The 14354-nt window shown below is 48.8% G+C and overlaps 1 protein-coding gene across 1 annotated transcript in view; it reads right to left on the bottom strand.

The window, feature by feature from the left end:
- Positions 1-14354, bottom strand: part of HSPG2 (heparan sulfate proteoglycan 2) — a 216363-nt gene that overhangs the window by 29397 nt on the left and 172612 nt on the right. The window contains exons 64-73 of the mRNA XM_033159394.1: positions 13774-13912; positions 10486-10637; positions 9545-9683; positions 9316-9456; positions 8222-8356; positions 6649-6830; positions 5970-6162; positions 3922-4101; positions 2255-2515; positions 548-725 (exon numbers count right to left, since the gene is read on the bottom strand). Of these exons, the coding sequence (XP_033015285.1) occupies positions 548-725; positions 2255-2515; positions 3922-4101; positions 5970-6162; positions 6649-6830; positions 8222-8356; positions 9316-9456; positions 9545-9683; positions 10486-10637; positions 13774-13912 (1700 nt within the window). The remainder of the gene's footprint in view (positions 1-547; positions 726-2254; positions 2516-3921; positions 4102-5969; positions 6163-6648; positions 6831-8221; positions 8357-9315; positions 9457-9544; positions 9684-10485; positions 10638-13773; positions 13913-14354) is intronic.

Here is a 14354-nt window from a genome sequence, read left to right on the forward strand (position 1 = left end):
AATGTATTTGAAAGAACACTTTAAACACGTGAACTTTTTGGCGGGCTTTAAGTAAGACTTTGGATATATTGCAAATATATTCAGATAAAATATAATATGCAGCCGATTAAGATATTTAAAGGACCCAGGGAGAAGGGAAGTCCTAAGATTCAGAAGAATCTTGTTCTATTTCAAAATTTAATTGTGATAAGCATGTCATTTATTTTGTAAAACCAATAAAAAAGACGATTAAAAAATTCTGGGGGGGGGGCCATTTCTGCCTATTCCATAAGCTTTTGTGTATCCATTCTTCCTTTGCTGGGACTTCTGATTCCATTTTGGTGGCAAGTAACATTCTTGTCGCTGTAGTAGCATACATGAACAAGTATCTGTACAGTTTGGGTAGTTCTGTCCCTATAATTCCCAAAAAGGACTCTGGTCTAGCTCAGCTGTCCATCAACAGTGGCACAGCCCTCGGTCCTGTTCACCCTCCATCCTTCCCACGGCATCCCCCAGGTGCGCTCTGCCTCGTACAGAATTGGACCTCTGGCCCATCTTCTCTCCTTACCGAAGCACGCCGTTGCGGATGCTGTGTTGAGGAGGCAGCTCCCCACCCTCCCTGGACCACTCCAGCCGTGCCCGGGGGTCTCCGGAAACAACAGAACACGCAAACTCTGCTGTGCCCCCCACAGCCTTCGTGTCTCTCCGTGGGGTGATCTGGATGGAAAGAGGTCCTCCAGCTGCACCTGTGTGGGGAGAAGAAGAAGACGACAGGATGAAGCTCCACTCTTGCCAGAGACACTGAGAGGGGCCTAAAGAGGGGCCTTGTCCATGGTGGCCCCGCAAGTCTGGAATCCGCTTCTCTCTCATATATATATATATGAGAGAAAAGCTCTCATTCATACACACACACATGTTGTACCCGGCCATGTGTTGGTGTGGCTCAGAGTGGCTAAGTGGATGCAGGCCCGCTTCCCTGTCGTATTCAGAGGTTTTTTTGGGGGGGGGGTGTTCCTGAGGGAGGGGCCCTTTCCCTCCCCCCCTTCTCTCAGACATTTCCCTCAAATATATTCCCCCCTGTACTGGAAGGAGACCCCGTTTTCGCCTGCCTCCCCACAGCTTCTCCCGTTGAACTCCCGCCTGCCTCCTCTCCCAGAGGAGAGGCTCCTTCCCCACCTTCCCCTCCAAGTTCCCCCCTCAGACCATCCCTCTCCCACTTTCTTCCTCCCTCAGAAATGGCTCCTTTCATTTTTCCGCCTTCCGCCGAGTACGACGGCCTATGTTTGATCTTCTGCGTGGCATTATTGCCCCCGCTCTCTCCCTGCGCACCCCGAGACTCCCCCCGTCACCTCCCGTTTCTGTTTCTCCGTCTCCCGCTCCCCCCTCCCTCTCCTCACGGACTCTCTCTCTCTGTAGTTTGTGCGCACCTTCCCTCTGACGACGTGGGTATGATCTCGCATAGTGTGTGTCATAGGCTGCCAATACCCTATTGGCGTGGCCGCCTTCGCCTCACTAATTTTCAGCCACATTTTAAAAGGGTATAGGATGTCAATCAGATCAACAAAAGGCCTGGTTAAAAAGGAGTATTTTTGCCTGGCGCCTAAAGGTGTCTAATGAAGGCGCCAGGCGAACTTCCCTGGGGAGAGCATTCCTCAGATGGGGTGCCACTGCTGAGAAGGCCCCGTTCTCATGTTGCCGCCCTCTGGACCTCCCGAGGAGGAGGCACATGACGGAGGGCCTCAGAATATGAACTCAGGGTCCGGGTAGGTTCATCTGGAAAGAGGTGGTCCTTGAGGTATTGCGGTGCTGAGTTTTGGGCTTGATAGCAAGCTTACAACTGTTTTCATCACTGCAGGACTTGCACGGCCCTTTATTTGGGGAAGAGTGCCATTACACAAGTGCAGAGGGCTCTTGCTTGCCATGGGGATTCTCCCCCCCCCAGTACAAAACAGTTACCGTATTTTTCCGTGTATAAGACTCCCCCGTGTATTTTTTGGGACTCAAAATTAAGAAAATGCACCATGCACTGTCCCTGTATAAGTCCAGCCCTTGCTTTAAACTTCAAAAATTTAGGGAAAAATATATACACGGAAAAATGCGGTATTTGTGGCACCCTTAAGAAACTACAGCTCCCAGGATTCTCTGGGACAACCCATGTGCATTTAAGTTTGCGCTGAATGTACGGCGTGGATCTGCCCTACGCGGATCGGTGTGAAAAAGGATTTCCTTCGGACAAGCCTCCATCCTTTCCCTCCCTGCTTCCCCGTGTCCTCACCTTGCACCCGGACATGGGCGACGGCCTCGGCTGACCCCACCCGGTTGCTCACACGGCAGAGGTAGGTGCCCGAATCGCGGGGGGCGGCCGGGCTGATGTGCAGGACGCTCTCGCGCACCGTGGCGTGCCCAGGGAGGCTGCTGTTGGCCTTGGCCCACTCATAGCGCAGAGGCGGCGTGCCGTGTGCCAGGCACTGCAGCTGTACCACCTCGCCCGCCTGCACCGACACCGAGTCCGGAAGGGTGGTGGCGTACGGTGGCGCTGGGAAGGGGAGGGGGGGTAGAGAAGAGAGGGAAGACCTCCGGGTTAAACAGCCCCCTGCTCTTTTTTAGGGTATCGTTTCCAGGCGCCTCTCCTGCATTAATTTTATTTTTATTTCATGTAATTTATATATTGCTTGATCAAAGAGGTTTCGTCAGGCTTTGGAGAAACGGCTTCCTCCCCCCCCCCCTTTGGCCGTGCATCAGCAGAACAAAGCAATTAAGAGTCCCTTGCCAGTGTTATGAGAATTATAAGGTCTAAGATATATATAAAATAAATGTTCATAAATGTACCAGGCAAACACATACATAAATATATACATCATATGTATAAAACAGTACAGAACAAAATAGCCCTAAAGCCATTTTGACTCTTTCAGTGACCTCAAATATTTCTCTGCAAGGAGGAAATGGGGAAAGCTTTCAAATTGTCTTTGGACTGTAGGGGCTTACACCTCCCTTTTCAAATACAGTCTGGCAAGTATCTGTTAAGCTGAGCACACTATCAATATGCGTAAGAGATTCAGGAACGGAGTACAGTCATACCTCAGCTTGCGCTCGCTGCAGGTTGCGTGCTTTCAGGATACAATTGCACCAAACCTGGAAGGGGTTACTTCCGGGTTTCGGCGCATGTGCAGAAGCGCTGGATTGCATCACGCGCAAACACAGCGGCGCAGGTTGCGAACACGCCTCCCGCATGAATCGTGTTCGCAACCCGAGCGTCCAATGTATTTACCATCACAAAATAATGGCCCAGAAAATGCAATCAGTGACCATTATCAGGTATCTGGCAGACAGAATTTCTGCTGTGGACTGCCTCCTTCTGTGATGTATGTATGATGTTTCAGGGGGTGGTCTTGGACTACAGGGTGGGCATTTTCAAAAGTCTATATAAGAGCTTGCACACCAATGTTCTGGGTTCTTCCTCCCTTCTGCGTGGGGTGAGTGGGGACCCTGTTGCAACAGTTTAATAAAGATCAGGCTTACGAGCTGCTTTGCTTCTCAATATTCTCTGGTTGGCCTCTGTTATTTTCTCCTACCGATAGGGAACTTACATAAGGACTCTATATGGGCTCTTGGATACCCCATAAGGGAAAAGGAGTAATTTTTTCTATAACACCAATTTAAGAGTGTTTAATGATCACAGCAAAATCAGATTAAAATACCTGCAGTGTTCTACTTATCCATATAGGCAATTTCCTAAACCTAAGTGTTTTTTAGCAGGCACCATTCTGAAGGTGTCTGCCCAATGTCAACAGGCAGGGAGTTCCAGAGTTTGGGTGCTGCTGCCACGCTACAAGAATGGCTTCTCACTCGTGTGGGATGAGCATTATGCAGCGCTCAGAACAGGGCCAGTTCCTTAGCAGGATGCCCTAACTTCACCCGCTCCCTTCCTCCTTCCCTCACCTTCCACATCCAGCATGATGAAGGCTTCTGTGAAGCCGGCGGTGTTGGTGGCGTTGCAGATGTATTGACCGGAGTCCTGCTGGGCTGCCCGGGGGATGACGAGGGTGTCGTTCAAAATCTGATGCTGCCAGGGCAAGGGGGCTCTCAGCTTGGACCAGTGGATGGTCGGAGAGGGGTCACCTGAGAAGGAGAGAGCAATGGTTAGCTGCAGGTTAAGGTCAGCTGCGATTCCTGCACTGCAGGACGTCGGACGAGATTACCTTTGGGTCCCTTCCAACTCTATGCTTCTATGAACAGGACGAAAAACCCAGAACCAGAAAACCTGGTTTGTCTGGCCTTGGACCTGAAACACAGAACGTGGCTAGCAGTAGGCAGTGTGTAAAGGTTAAAAAAAGGTAAAGGACTTCTGGATTGTTAAGTCCAGTCAAAGGAGACTATGGGATGCGGCGCTCATCTCGCCTGTCAAGCCGAGGGAGCCGGCATTTGTCCACAGACAGCTTTCCGGGTCATGTGGTCAGCATGACTCAACCGCTTCTGGGGCAACGGGAGACTGTGACGGAAACCAGAGTGCACAGAAACGTTGTTACCTTCCCGCCACAGTGGTACCTATTTATCTACTTGCACTGGCGTGCTTTCGAACTGCTAGGTTGGCAGGAGCTGGGATAGAGCAATGGGAGCTCACCCTGTCGTGGGGATTCGAACCACCAACCTTCTGATCGGCAAGCCCAAGAGGCTCAGTGGTTTAGACCACAGGGCCACCCGCATCCAGACAGTGTGTATGCTAACCCTGTTGAGCAGCGTCCTTTTTGGATAAATGCTTTCTCACATGTGCTGTGCCACCCCACCCCACCCCCCATTGAATGGTTCAACCCACCTCGTGTCCAAAACTGTGTTCTCACTGTCTCTTAGGTTAGGAGTGGGGAACCACAGGTCCTGTGGGCCAAATCTGGCCCAACAAGCATTTCCGTTTGGCCCTCAAGGCTTTCCCTAGACGCTTCTTCCCCTCCCTGGCTCTACTTTAAGTTCTTTTGCCGGGCTGGAAAGTGTCCTTGTATGGCGATTGCTTGCTGTGTAGGGAAAGAACTGGCTCCCACCTGCACCGTGCAGTGAAAGTGGTATCATGCCACTTTAAACAGCCATAGCTTCGCCATCCAAGAATCCTGGGAACTGTAGTTCATTAGGGGGCTGAGAATTGTTGGGAAACCCCCGTTCCCCTCACGGAGCTGCAATTTCAAGAATTCCTTATTGATTTTTTAAACCACTTTGGGAATTGGAGCTCTGGGAGCGGCCTAGAGAGTCTTCTACCAACTCTCAGCACAAATAACAAATAACGGCAGTTCTCGAGAAGCTTCGGGGGAAGCCATGACAGTTTCAAGCGACACAATACAGTCATACCTTGGTTGACGAATGCCTTGTGACTCGAAAATATTTTCTCCCGAACGCCGCAAACCCGGAAGTGAGCGTTCTAGTTTGCGAACGTTCTTTGGAACCCGAAGGTCTGACGCAGCTTCCGATTGGCTGCAGGAGCTTCCTGCAGCCAATCGGAAGCTGCGCCTTGGTTTCCGAACGTTTTGGAAGTCGAACGGACTTCTGGAATGGCTTCCGTTCAACTTCTGAGGTATGGCTCTATTGATGTCAAGGCATAGGGCAGAAGGGACCTTGGGGTGTGTAGAGGAACCTATTTTCTTTGTTTTAATCTGAAACTGGCTCAGAATGCGCATGCTTCCAACTGTACATTTTATTCCTCTTGTTTTTTGTACACTTGTTCCTAAGGCTGATTTTTTATCAACTGTTTTTTGTGCGCTACTCTGTGTTCCTCGCAAAATGCTTTATTCGCAGTTAAGCGGCATACAGATCTCGTTTAATTAAAATGGAATAAGCTCACCGACTGTGCAAAGGCTCAGAGTCCCACCTTCTGAACTGCCCACTGGTTGCCTCTGACGACGTTCACTATTGGAATTCGAAGGCTCCTTCCCCTCCCCAAGGTGGGGGGGAGAGATTCCTCCAAGGGAATGCAGACCTTGGGCTGAAAAAGGCCCCCCACCCACCTGTGGCAGAACAATGGAGCCGAGCCGTCTGCCCGGCAACTACGGTCTGCGTTGGGTTCACACGAATCTCAGGTGCTCCTGGTCTCCCGTGCACGGCCTCCACACTCAATTCCACCTGCGCTTCCGCCGTCCCCAGGGAGTTCTGGGCCATGCAGACATAGGTGCCAGCATCTTCAAGCTTCGCGGATGAGATCTGGAGCAGAAACAGTATGGGGGGGGGGGGGAGTGAGGCCACCGATGCCTTTGGACCAAAAACAAGCCCTTTTTTGGGGCCCGTAATAACATAAGAGACCTGCTGGATCCGGCCAAGAGCCCATTTTGCCCAGCCCCCTGTTCTCACAGTGGCCAAGCAGATGCCCGCAAGCAGGATTCCAGCACAAGAACAACCGGGATTTCTGGCAACCGGGATTCAGGAGCATTGCTGACTCGTGACTGTGGACACAGAGCACAGCCATTGTGGCTAGCAGCCATCGCCATCTCATCTGGTCCACCAAGATGCCTCTGGGAAGCCCACCAGCAACAGAACCCTCCCCACTGCTTGCTCCCAGACCCCAGAAACCGACACTCCAAGGTACATTGCTCCTGATCCCGGAGGCTCCACATATATTCCCAGTGCATACATACTAGGCCCCTCCTCCTGCTCCCTTGCCCTGCGGACAATGTGACACCGGCGACTCACCTGCAGTACAGCCCGGCTGTCCAGCGGCATCACTGTCTGGTGTTCCACCTTCTGCCGGACCCCCACCTTGCTCCAGCGCACCAGGGCCCGGGGCTCACCTGCCCCCAGGCAGTCCAGGCTGATGGATTTTCCCACCTTCAATTGCACGGGGCCCTTTGGCACCACCGAGACGGTCGGCGGCCCTGCGGGTGGGGAGAGGAGAGCCTTGAGCAGCTGCCCCACAGCAGCAGAGCAGAGCAGACAGACTGGCTTCCATCTAGCTGTGTGCAATGTCTCCACCGGCATCCATGCCAGCTGGGCACCCAGGAAAGGGCCTGGCTCCCTGGAACGGCATCATCCTCTCCAAGGAGGCGCTCCTGCTTCCAAATCTAGTATCTCCTGGAGGTTAGGCGAAGAAGGCTGGCTGTTTTTGGGGATGGCTACTTCCTCCTGCTCTGGAGGGTAGGACTCGAACCAAAGGCTTCAAGTTACAAGAAAGGAGCTTCCGACTAAACATCAGGAAGAACTTTCTGACAGTAAGAGCTGATTGACAGTGGCACAGGCTCCCTCGGGAGGTGGTGGATTCTCCTTCATTGGGAGGTTTTTAAGTAGATGTTGGCTGGCCATCTGTCATGGATGTGCTATAGGAAAATCCTTGGGGTCACTTGGATCGCCAAACCAAGGCGGCAGCCAAGAATATAGGAGCAAAACAGCAGCCTGGAGGCCTGAACTTTAGTCAAAAGACTTTTGCAACAAGACTTCCACCCACCACATGGAAGAAGCCCAGAACAAAGGATGGCTCCTTCCTTCAGATTATGACTGAGAAGTATATATGATGTATGTGTAATGCTTCACTAAGGGTGTTGTGAGTGAAAAAGGGAAACTTATATAAAAAAAGGAGCCATCCTTTGTGTTCTGGGCTTCTTCCTACTTCTTCCATGTGGTGGTGGAAATCCTGCTGCAACCGTCTCTTGAATAAAGATCAGGCCTACAGGCTGCTGTTTTGCTCTTATATTTTTAGCTGGTGTCTTTGTTTGAGAATCCAAGTGAGCCCAAGGATTTTCCTATAACAGTTGCTTGAGCTGAGATTCCTGCAATGCTGCAGGGGGTTGGACTAGATGACCCTGGGGGTGGGAGGGGGGAGGTGAAACCCGCAAGCAAGAGCTGAGTTCAAGAGCAACTCTCCCCTCCCGCAGCTTCCAGCAACTTGAATTGGCCTCTGTGCTGCCCTTGCAAAACTTTGCTGGGAGGAGGCTGGGGGCAAAAAAACGAGAATGAGTCAGTTCCGCCTCTCATTGGCTGTGGCTCAGCCAATGGCTGGCTCTGGCTCCGCCTTCTTTTGGGCATCCCTGCCTCTTATGCCAGCAGTTCCACTGGTTGCCAGCCGCCACCCCTGGAGGAAAATGTGTCCTTTTTGAGGATGCTTATAGTGTGAGCATTTTTAGCTATTACTGTCGCAGGTTTCTAGCTCTGCGTGCTTCGTGAGGCGCTGCCTTCGGGCTTAAGGCGCCGCTACAAATAAAGCCATCATAACAGTACCCTGATATTTTTTCAGGAACCCAGGGCTTTCCTTCGCTCCACAATGCCCACTTACCATGCACCATCAGGTTGACCACACTGTTGGCTATTCCAAATCGGTTGGAGGCGAGGCAGCGGTAAGTCCCCTGGTTCTGGGGGTGGGCGTTGGAGATGGTGACCACAGACCCGTTGGGGCTGATCTTCACGTTATCTGTAGTGGGGAAGTGGGAGAGAGAGCTCTGTCCCTTTTTAGTTATTCATTTATGTATCAATTGAGAAAGTTGAATCTTTTCTGGGAGCTAGCATTTACACCCCACCCTTTGCACGCGAAAGGGTTCCCAAATGGCTTACATGCAATCAAAAAAGGACAATCCCTACCTTGCTAGCTTACGGTCTTAAAAGAGGGGGAAGAAGAAGATCAAAATCAAAACTGCTGGGCTGTAAAGGCCAACCTCAAATTTCCGCACAACTCCCCAAGGGGCTTAGAGTCCCCTAAGTCCTTTATTGGTCAGAGAAGTATGAGTGGAGGCACAAACCAGTACAAGAAAGGCATGGCAGATCTTTGTTTTTCTGTTTCAACAGGGTTCCTCCCCCCTTTGCAAGGAGGTTAGCACCCGGAGCAAAGTTTTTCAAGGCTTTAGAAACTGGCCAATGCCTTAGTCAAAGACCATCCAAAAAGACCACTGGCCTGAGGTCACGTAGTGAGCTTCATAGCGGAGTGGGGATTCGAACCCTTCTTTCTGAGGCTCAACCCAACACTCTAACCACTGTGTCATGTGCGCCCCCATGAGTTTGAAACTGCTTTCGCCGTTTTAATGCACATTGTATAGAACAACAACAAAAACACACAATAAGACAGCTCCGTCAAAACAAAAACCGGCAATTAAAATGTGCAACAGGGCAAGCCCATTAAAACAGTGCAACGATTGAAAAAAGGAGGTTCAAGTTGGGAGATCGTGGGGGGGGGGGTTTGCACAAAAGGAAAATGCACCAGGAGGGCGGAGGAAATAAGCAAGCTTAGGTTCAAGTGGCTGCAAGTTGCTCTACTGACTAGTCCCAAACGTTTGCTGGCCTGCCAGCTGAGCTAGTGGGAGACTCCTGCACCCCTTCACTTCCTTCCTTTCTTACAGCCTGACGCTAGGGCCAGGTGGCCATCGCGAGCCCGCCTACCTGGCAGCTGGTTGTTGGGCAGCTTCCAAGAGATCTCGACGGGCTGAGCGCCATCATGGAGCCGGCACTTGAAGGAGATGTCTGCTCCCTTGCGCACAGCGGTGCTGTGGGGGTCGATGGAGATGACTGGACTCTGGAGGCCTGCGGGGATGGAGTGAGGGTGAGGGTGACCCACTGGAGACACCGCCCATCTCCCCCCCCCCCAAACAGCCCAGAACCTTGGACGTACGGGAGGCGGCGCTGGCACTGGCAAGGACAGAGACCACCAAGGAAGCCTCTTGTGGGGCAGCTCCACCGCTCACACGGCAGACGTACTCTCCGGAGTCGGCTGGGGTGAGCTGGACCAGGCGAAGGCGACCACCAGCAACCTGTGTGTACCATGAGAGAGAGGGCTGAATGAAACAAGAACATCACGGGGGGGGGGGCAGGGGGCTCCTGATGTCTCCTTGACCTGTCTCCTCTCCCGCCATTTTGTTTTGGATAATAATTTTTATTCATTTTCCACTACATTCCAATAATAGCCTCATTACAACAATACCAATTTACAAATACCAATCGTTCAAATGCCGAATTATATCATTTAGGTGGCCCCCTGCGTGCTAGAATTGATGGTTTTCTTTATTTCAGCGTTCCAAAATCTTACTCATTTCAATTACATTCCGGTCATAATAACAGTCCCTTATGCAACAACTGCAATATTCGTAACTTCTATTCGTGTTGTCACATAAAATGAAAATGATTTATAAATTTACAAGTGAGGCACTCAAAACTATATCCTTATTCTTCCTGTGTGTGCCAATTATTCTGTCCGTTGGGGTTTCTTCCTGTCCTTATAAAATGTTATGTCTATCTTTTTCCGGTTGTTGCTGTTTTCCATCATGCCTTGGGCGGAGCTGATATCCTATTGTTGTCCTAGAAATTTCTCCATTGCTCTGTCCCGCGCTTCATTGTTTTGCATAGAATCATAGGTTTGGAGGAGGTCACTGAATCCAACCCCCTGCAGTCACAGCTAAAGGCAAGTTCTCTCTTTGTGAGCATCTTCCTGGCATCTCATGCCCAAGAAAGGTGCCAACATTCCTGTTACCCACAGTGCTTGTGCCCCACGTGAACCTGGGCACTGCCCTCCCCCTACTGCCCAAAGAGGCCTTCTGGGCCAGGCTGTCTTCCTACCCGGTGGCCAGCAGGCAGGGGTCCCTCTCGCCGGTACCACATGAATATGGCCTGAGGCTGGCCTGGGGCAGTGCAGGTGAGATCCAAGGTCTGCCCTTCAACAGCGGAGGGTGATGAAGACTCGATCTTCAGAGGGGAAACCGTGTCTGAAGCTGCAAGGGGACAGGGAGAATGCAGGAGTCTAAGATCAACAGTTCCCAAAACTTTAATTTTTGTTCCCTTGGTTCCATAAACTCACCCCTTTGTACCCACTACCCTACCCGCTAAAAAGCATCATTCAGAAGAGTGGTTTGCACGACCCTCTAAGGAAAAGATCAGCACAATAAAATTCAATGCAGTAGCGATTAATCGCACATGCATTCAAAATCCAACTATTGAATGTAATTAATCCAACACAGCTGATTACCGTAACTGCGATACTGGATATTGCATGAAAAATATTTTTGCACATTCTTGGCTAAGCAAAAAAAAAATAGCGGAAGAAATTCGTAGGATATAGTACCGTATTTCTCGCTCCATAGGACGCTCTGGACCATAGGGCGCACCTCGTTTTTAGAGGAGGAAACAAGGGGAAAAAATATTTTTCTGGTTTTCCTCCTCTAAAACCCATGGTTTTTTCTTAGAATCAGCTCAAAGTTTTACAGCTTTTTTTTTTTTGCAAAGGATCAGTTCAGATTTGTGCAGCTTTTGCAAAGGGGGAAAAACATTGCTTACAAAACAGTAAGCACCAGTACAAACCAGTACAGACCAGTAAGCACCAGTACAAACCAGTACAGACCAGTAAGCACCAGCAGGTAATAGGAAGCAAGAGGAAAGTAAACCAGTACAAACCAGTAAGCGCCAGTACAAACCAGTACAGACCAGTAAGCACCAGTTCAAACCAGTACAGACCAGTAAGCACCAGTACAAATCAGTACAGACCAGTAAGCACCAGCAGGTAATAGGAAGCAAGAGGAAAGTAAACCAGTACAAACCAGTAAGCGCCAGTACAAACCAGTACAGACCAGTAAGCACCAGCAAGTAATAGAAAGCAAGAGGAAAGCAAACCAGTACAAACCAGTAAGCACCAGTAGGTAATAGGAAGCAAGAAGAAAGCAAACCAGTAAGCACCAGCAAGTAATAGAAAGCAAGAGGAAAGCAAACCAGTACAAACCAGTAAGCACCAGTAGGTAATAGGAAGCAAGAAGAAAGCAAACCAGTAAGCACCAGCAAGTAATAGAAAGCAAGAGGAAAGCAAACCATTACAAACCAGTAAGCACCAGTAGGTAATAGGAAGCAAGAAGAAAGCAAACCAGTAAGCACCAGCAAGTAATAGAAAGCAAGAGGAAAAGTAACAGAAAGCCCCAAATGGCTGAAAAACTCAATTTCCCAGGATCCTCAGCCCTTGCAAAGGAACTACTATGCAAGGGGCCTGGGCGGGGCAGGAAGGGAGCTAGCTCCCTTATCTCCCTCCCCGATCTCTTGCAATCAGCTGTTGAGCGGGTTCTTTTCAACACTCTGTTTCCCTCTTGTTAGCCTTTAGCTCTTTCTAAAACAGAAAAAGCAGGATCTGCCTTTCCTCCCTGGGCAATTTGGCTCCAGGGACAATGCATTCGCTCCATAAGACGCACAGACATTTCCCCTTACTTTTTAGGAGGAAAAAAGTGCGTCTTATGAAGCAAAAAATACAGTAATTATTTCTATGTGGCTCTTTAACAAACATGGACACGTTTTCTTCCCTGACCACAGATGAGTGCCAACTACCTTGCCATAAAATCAACAGCAGTTACCAGTATCTGGCTTATCTTCTGACCACTCCGAATGGTAAATACAAGCAAAAGCAGCTAAAGGAAACAGCTCTGAATGTGATAAGAGTGGTAATGTTTTAATTTAAAAAATAATCATAATTTTATTTTGACCAAGTGATAATCATAAATAAAAAAGAATAAAAATGTGCCCCCCACCACTTATACTGTTCCATTGTAACTATCCAACCTGCCAAAATTTCTTTTTTCCCCTCTCTCCTGGTTTTCTTCATTTCTTTTTTTTAATATCATTTTTATTGTTTTTATATAAATACACTGAGAAAAAATTTCACATTTATCTTTCCATTCATTTAACATTTTGGCCTTTTAGGGCCGTGACTTCCCTCAAACCCCTCCACATGATTTTCTAACATCTATTACTTTATACTATACTTCTTAACTCAATCATTGCTTTAAATCATCATATCCATCTTAATCACTATAATTTCATCTTTACGACATTTCTTCAATAATCTACAAAGCTTCTTGCAATCCTACAACCTCCCAAAATTTCAACACCTCTCGAGATGGTTTGACCCCTTTCCGTTTTAACAGTACAAATTCTACAAACACCTTCCCTATCTCCTCGAAACCATTTCTCCTCCATATTCCCCGTCTTGCCTTAATGGCACATGTTATTTCATCATTAATAGCTATATCCCACACACCTCTTTATACCGTTCTTCCATTTTATATTCTGCTTGCCCCTTCGTGCAGCTGTCAATAAATTTGTGGGAAAGGGCTTCCTAGCCTGCGAACCTTCCCCTCCATCGTAAATTGATAATAATGCAACCTCTGGGCTTTTGGTCGGCTTTAACCCAGTGATTTCTGTTATCTCCTTAAACACCCTTTGCCATTTAAAAAAAACATATTTACACCTCCACCACATGTGAAGATAATTCCTGGATTCCTGGCATCCCCTCCAACATAACACTGAACATTCCTTGTTTATTTGATTTAATCTGACTGCTGTCAAACACCATCTCTAAACTCATTCATAATATTTTTCTTTTATTCTTACAGACAACATTTTCAACCTACGTTTCTCCCATATTCCCCCCAACCAGCTTTGATTATCTATCTGCCCTGTTGTCTCCTTTTCCCATACCTCTTTTGCATAGCTGTCAAGTTCTCCCTTATTTTAAGGGTATTTCCATTATGCCGAATAGGCTTCCTCGTGAGAAAAGGTAAAACTTGACAGCTATGCTTTTGAAGTTTTAAATATGAAGGAAGAAAGGTGTTTCACTGGAGGTTCCGGATTGGTGAATCATACATTAAGTGATCGACACACTTGGACACACACTTCCCTGCTTGCCTCTTAGCACCTGCCCCCTAAGTAATCCCATTCCCCCACCCCACCCCGGGGAGGTACCACCCATTTTGGGAGCCATTCCCTTAAAGCGATGTGGGTCCCCAGGGAATATTCTCAAGGCTGCCTAGATCAGCACAAATTTAGGGGCTAGGAGAGGGAGGGGGGTCTCAGCCTCCGCTGGAGGGGACTCACGATGGGAGGGACTCCCGCCGTCTTGGATGGTGACCACCAGCGCAGCCTCCTGAGTGACGGCGGCGCTGCTGACGCGGCAGACGTACTCTCCGGAATTGGCGGAGGAGACCTGCGGGATGCGGAGGCGGGTGCCGGAGACCTGGGGGAGGGGAGGGAGGGGAAAGAGGAAATGTAAGACCGCAGAATTGTTGCATTGGAAGGGACCCAAAGGGTTATCAAGTCCAAACCCCTGCAATGCAGGGAAAGGCTAGCTTCTTTCTTTTTTTGTATATATTTTTTATTAAATTTTCTGTTTTACGATTTAAAATACTCATTTTACAGCCTTAAAAAATATCAGTGACTTCCCTCCTTCTCTTTCCACGGTTCACTTTGCATAACATAAATCCCTGCATATTTTACAAAAAAACTGTACCATTCAGTGTTCCATTATTGCATCCATCAAAACTCTTTTTACACTGTTGAATTTATCTTAATGCTGCCAGCGTTTTCAGCCGTACCCAATTATTTCCCATATATTCAATAAACCCTTTTCAATCTTCTTAAAACGTATGTTCTTCTCGTTCTCTTATTCAATATGTTAA

This window comes from Lacerta agilis, chromosome 8 (assembly GCF_009819535.1).
Source record: "Lacerta agilis isolate rLacAgi1 chromosome 8, rLacAgi1.pri, whole genome shotgun sequence".
NCBI lineage: Eukaryota > Metazoa > Chordata > Lepidosauria > Squamata > Lacertidae > Lacerta > Lacerta agilis.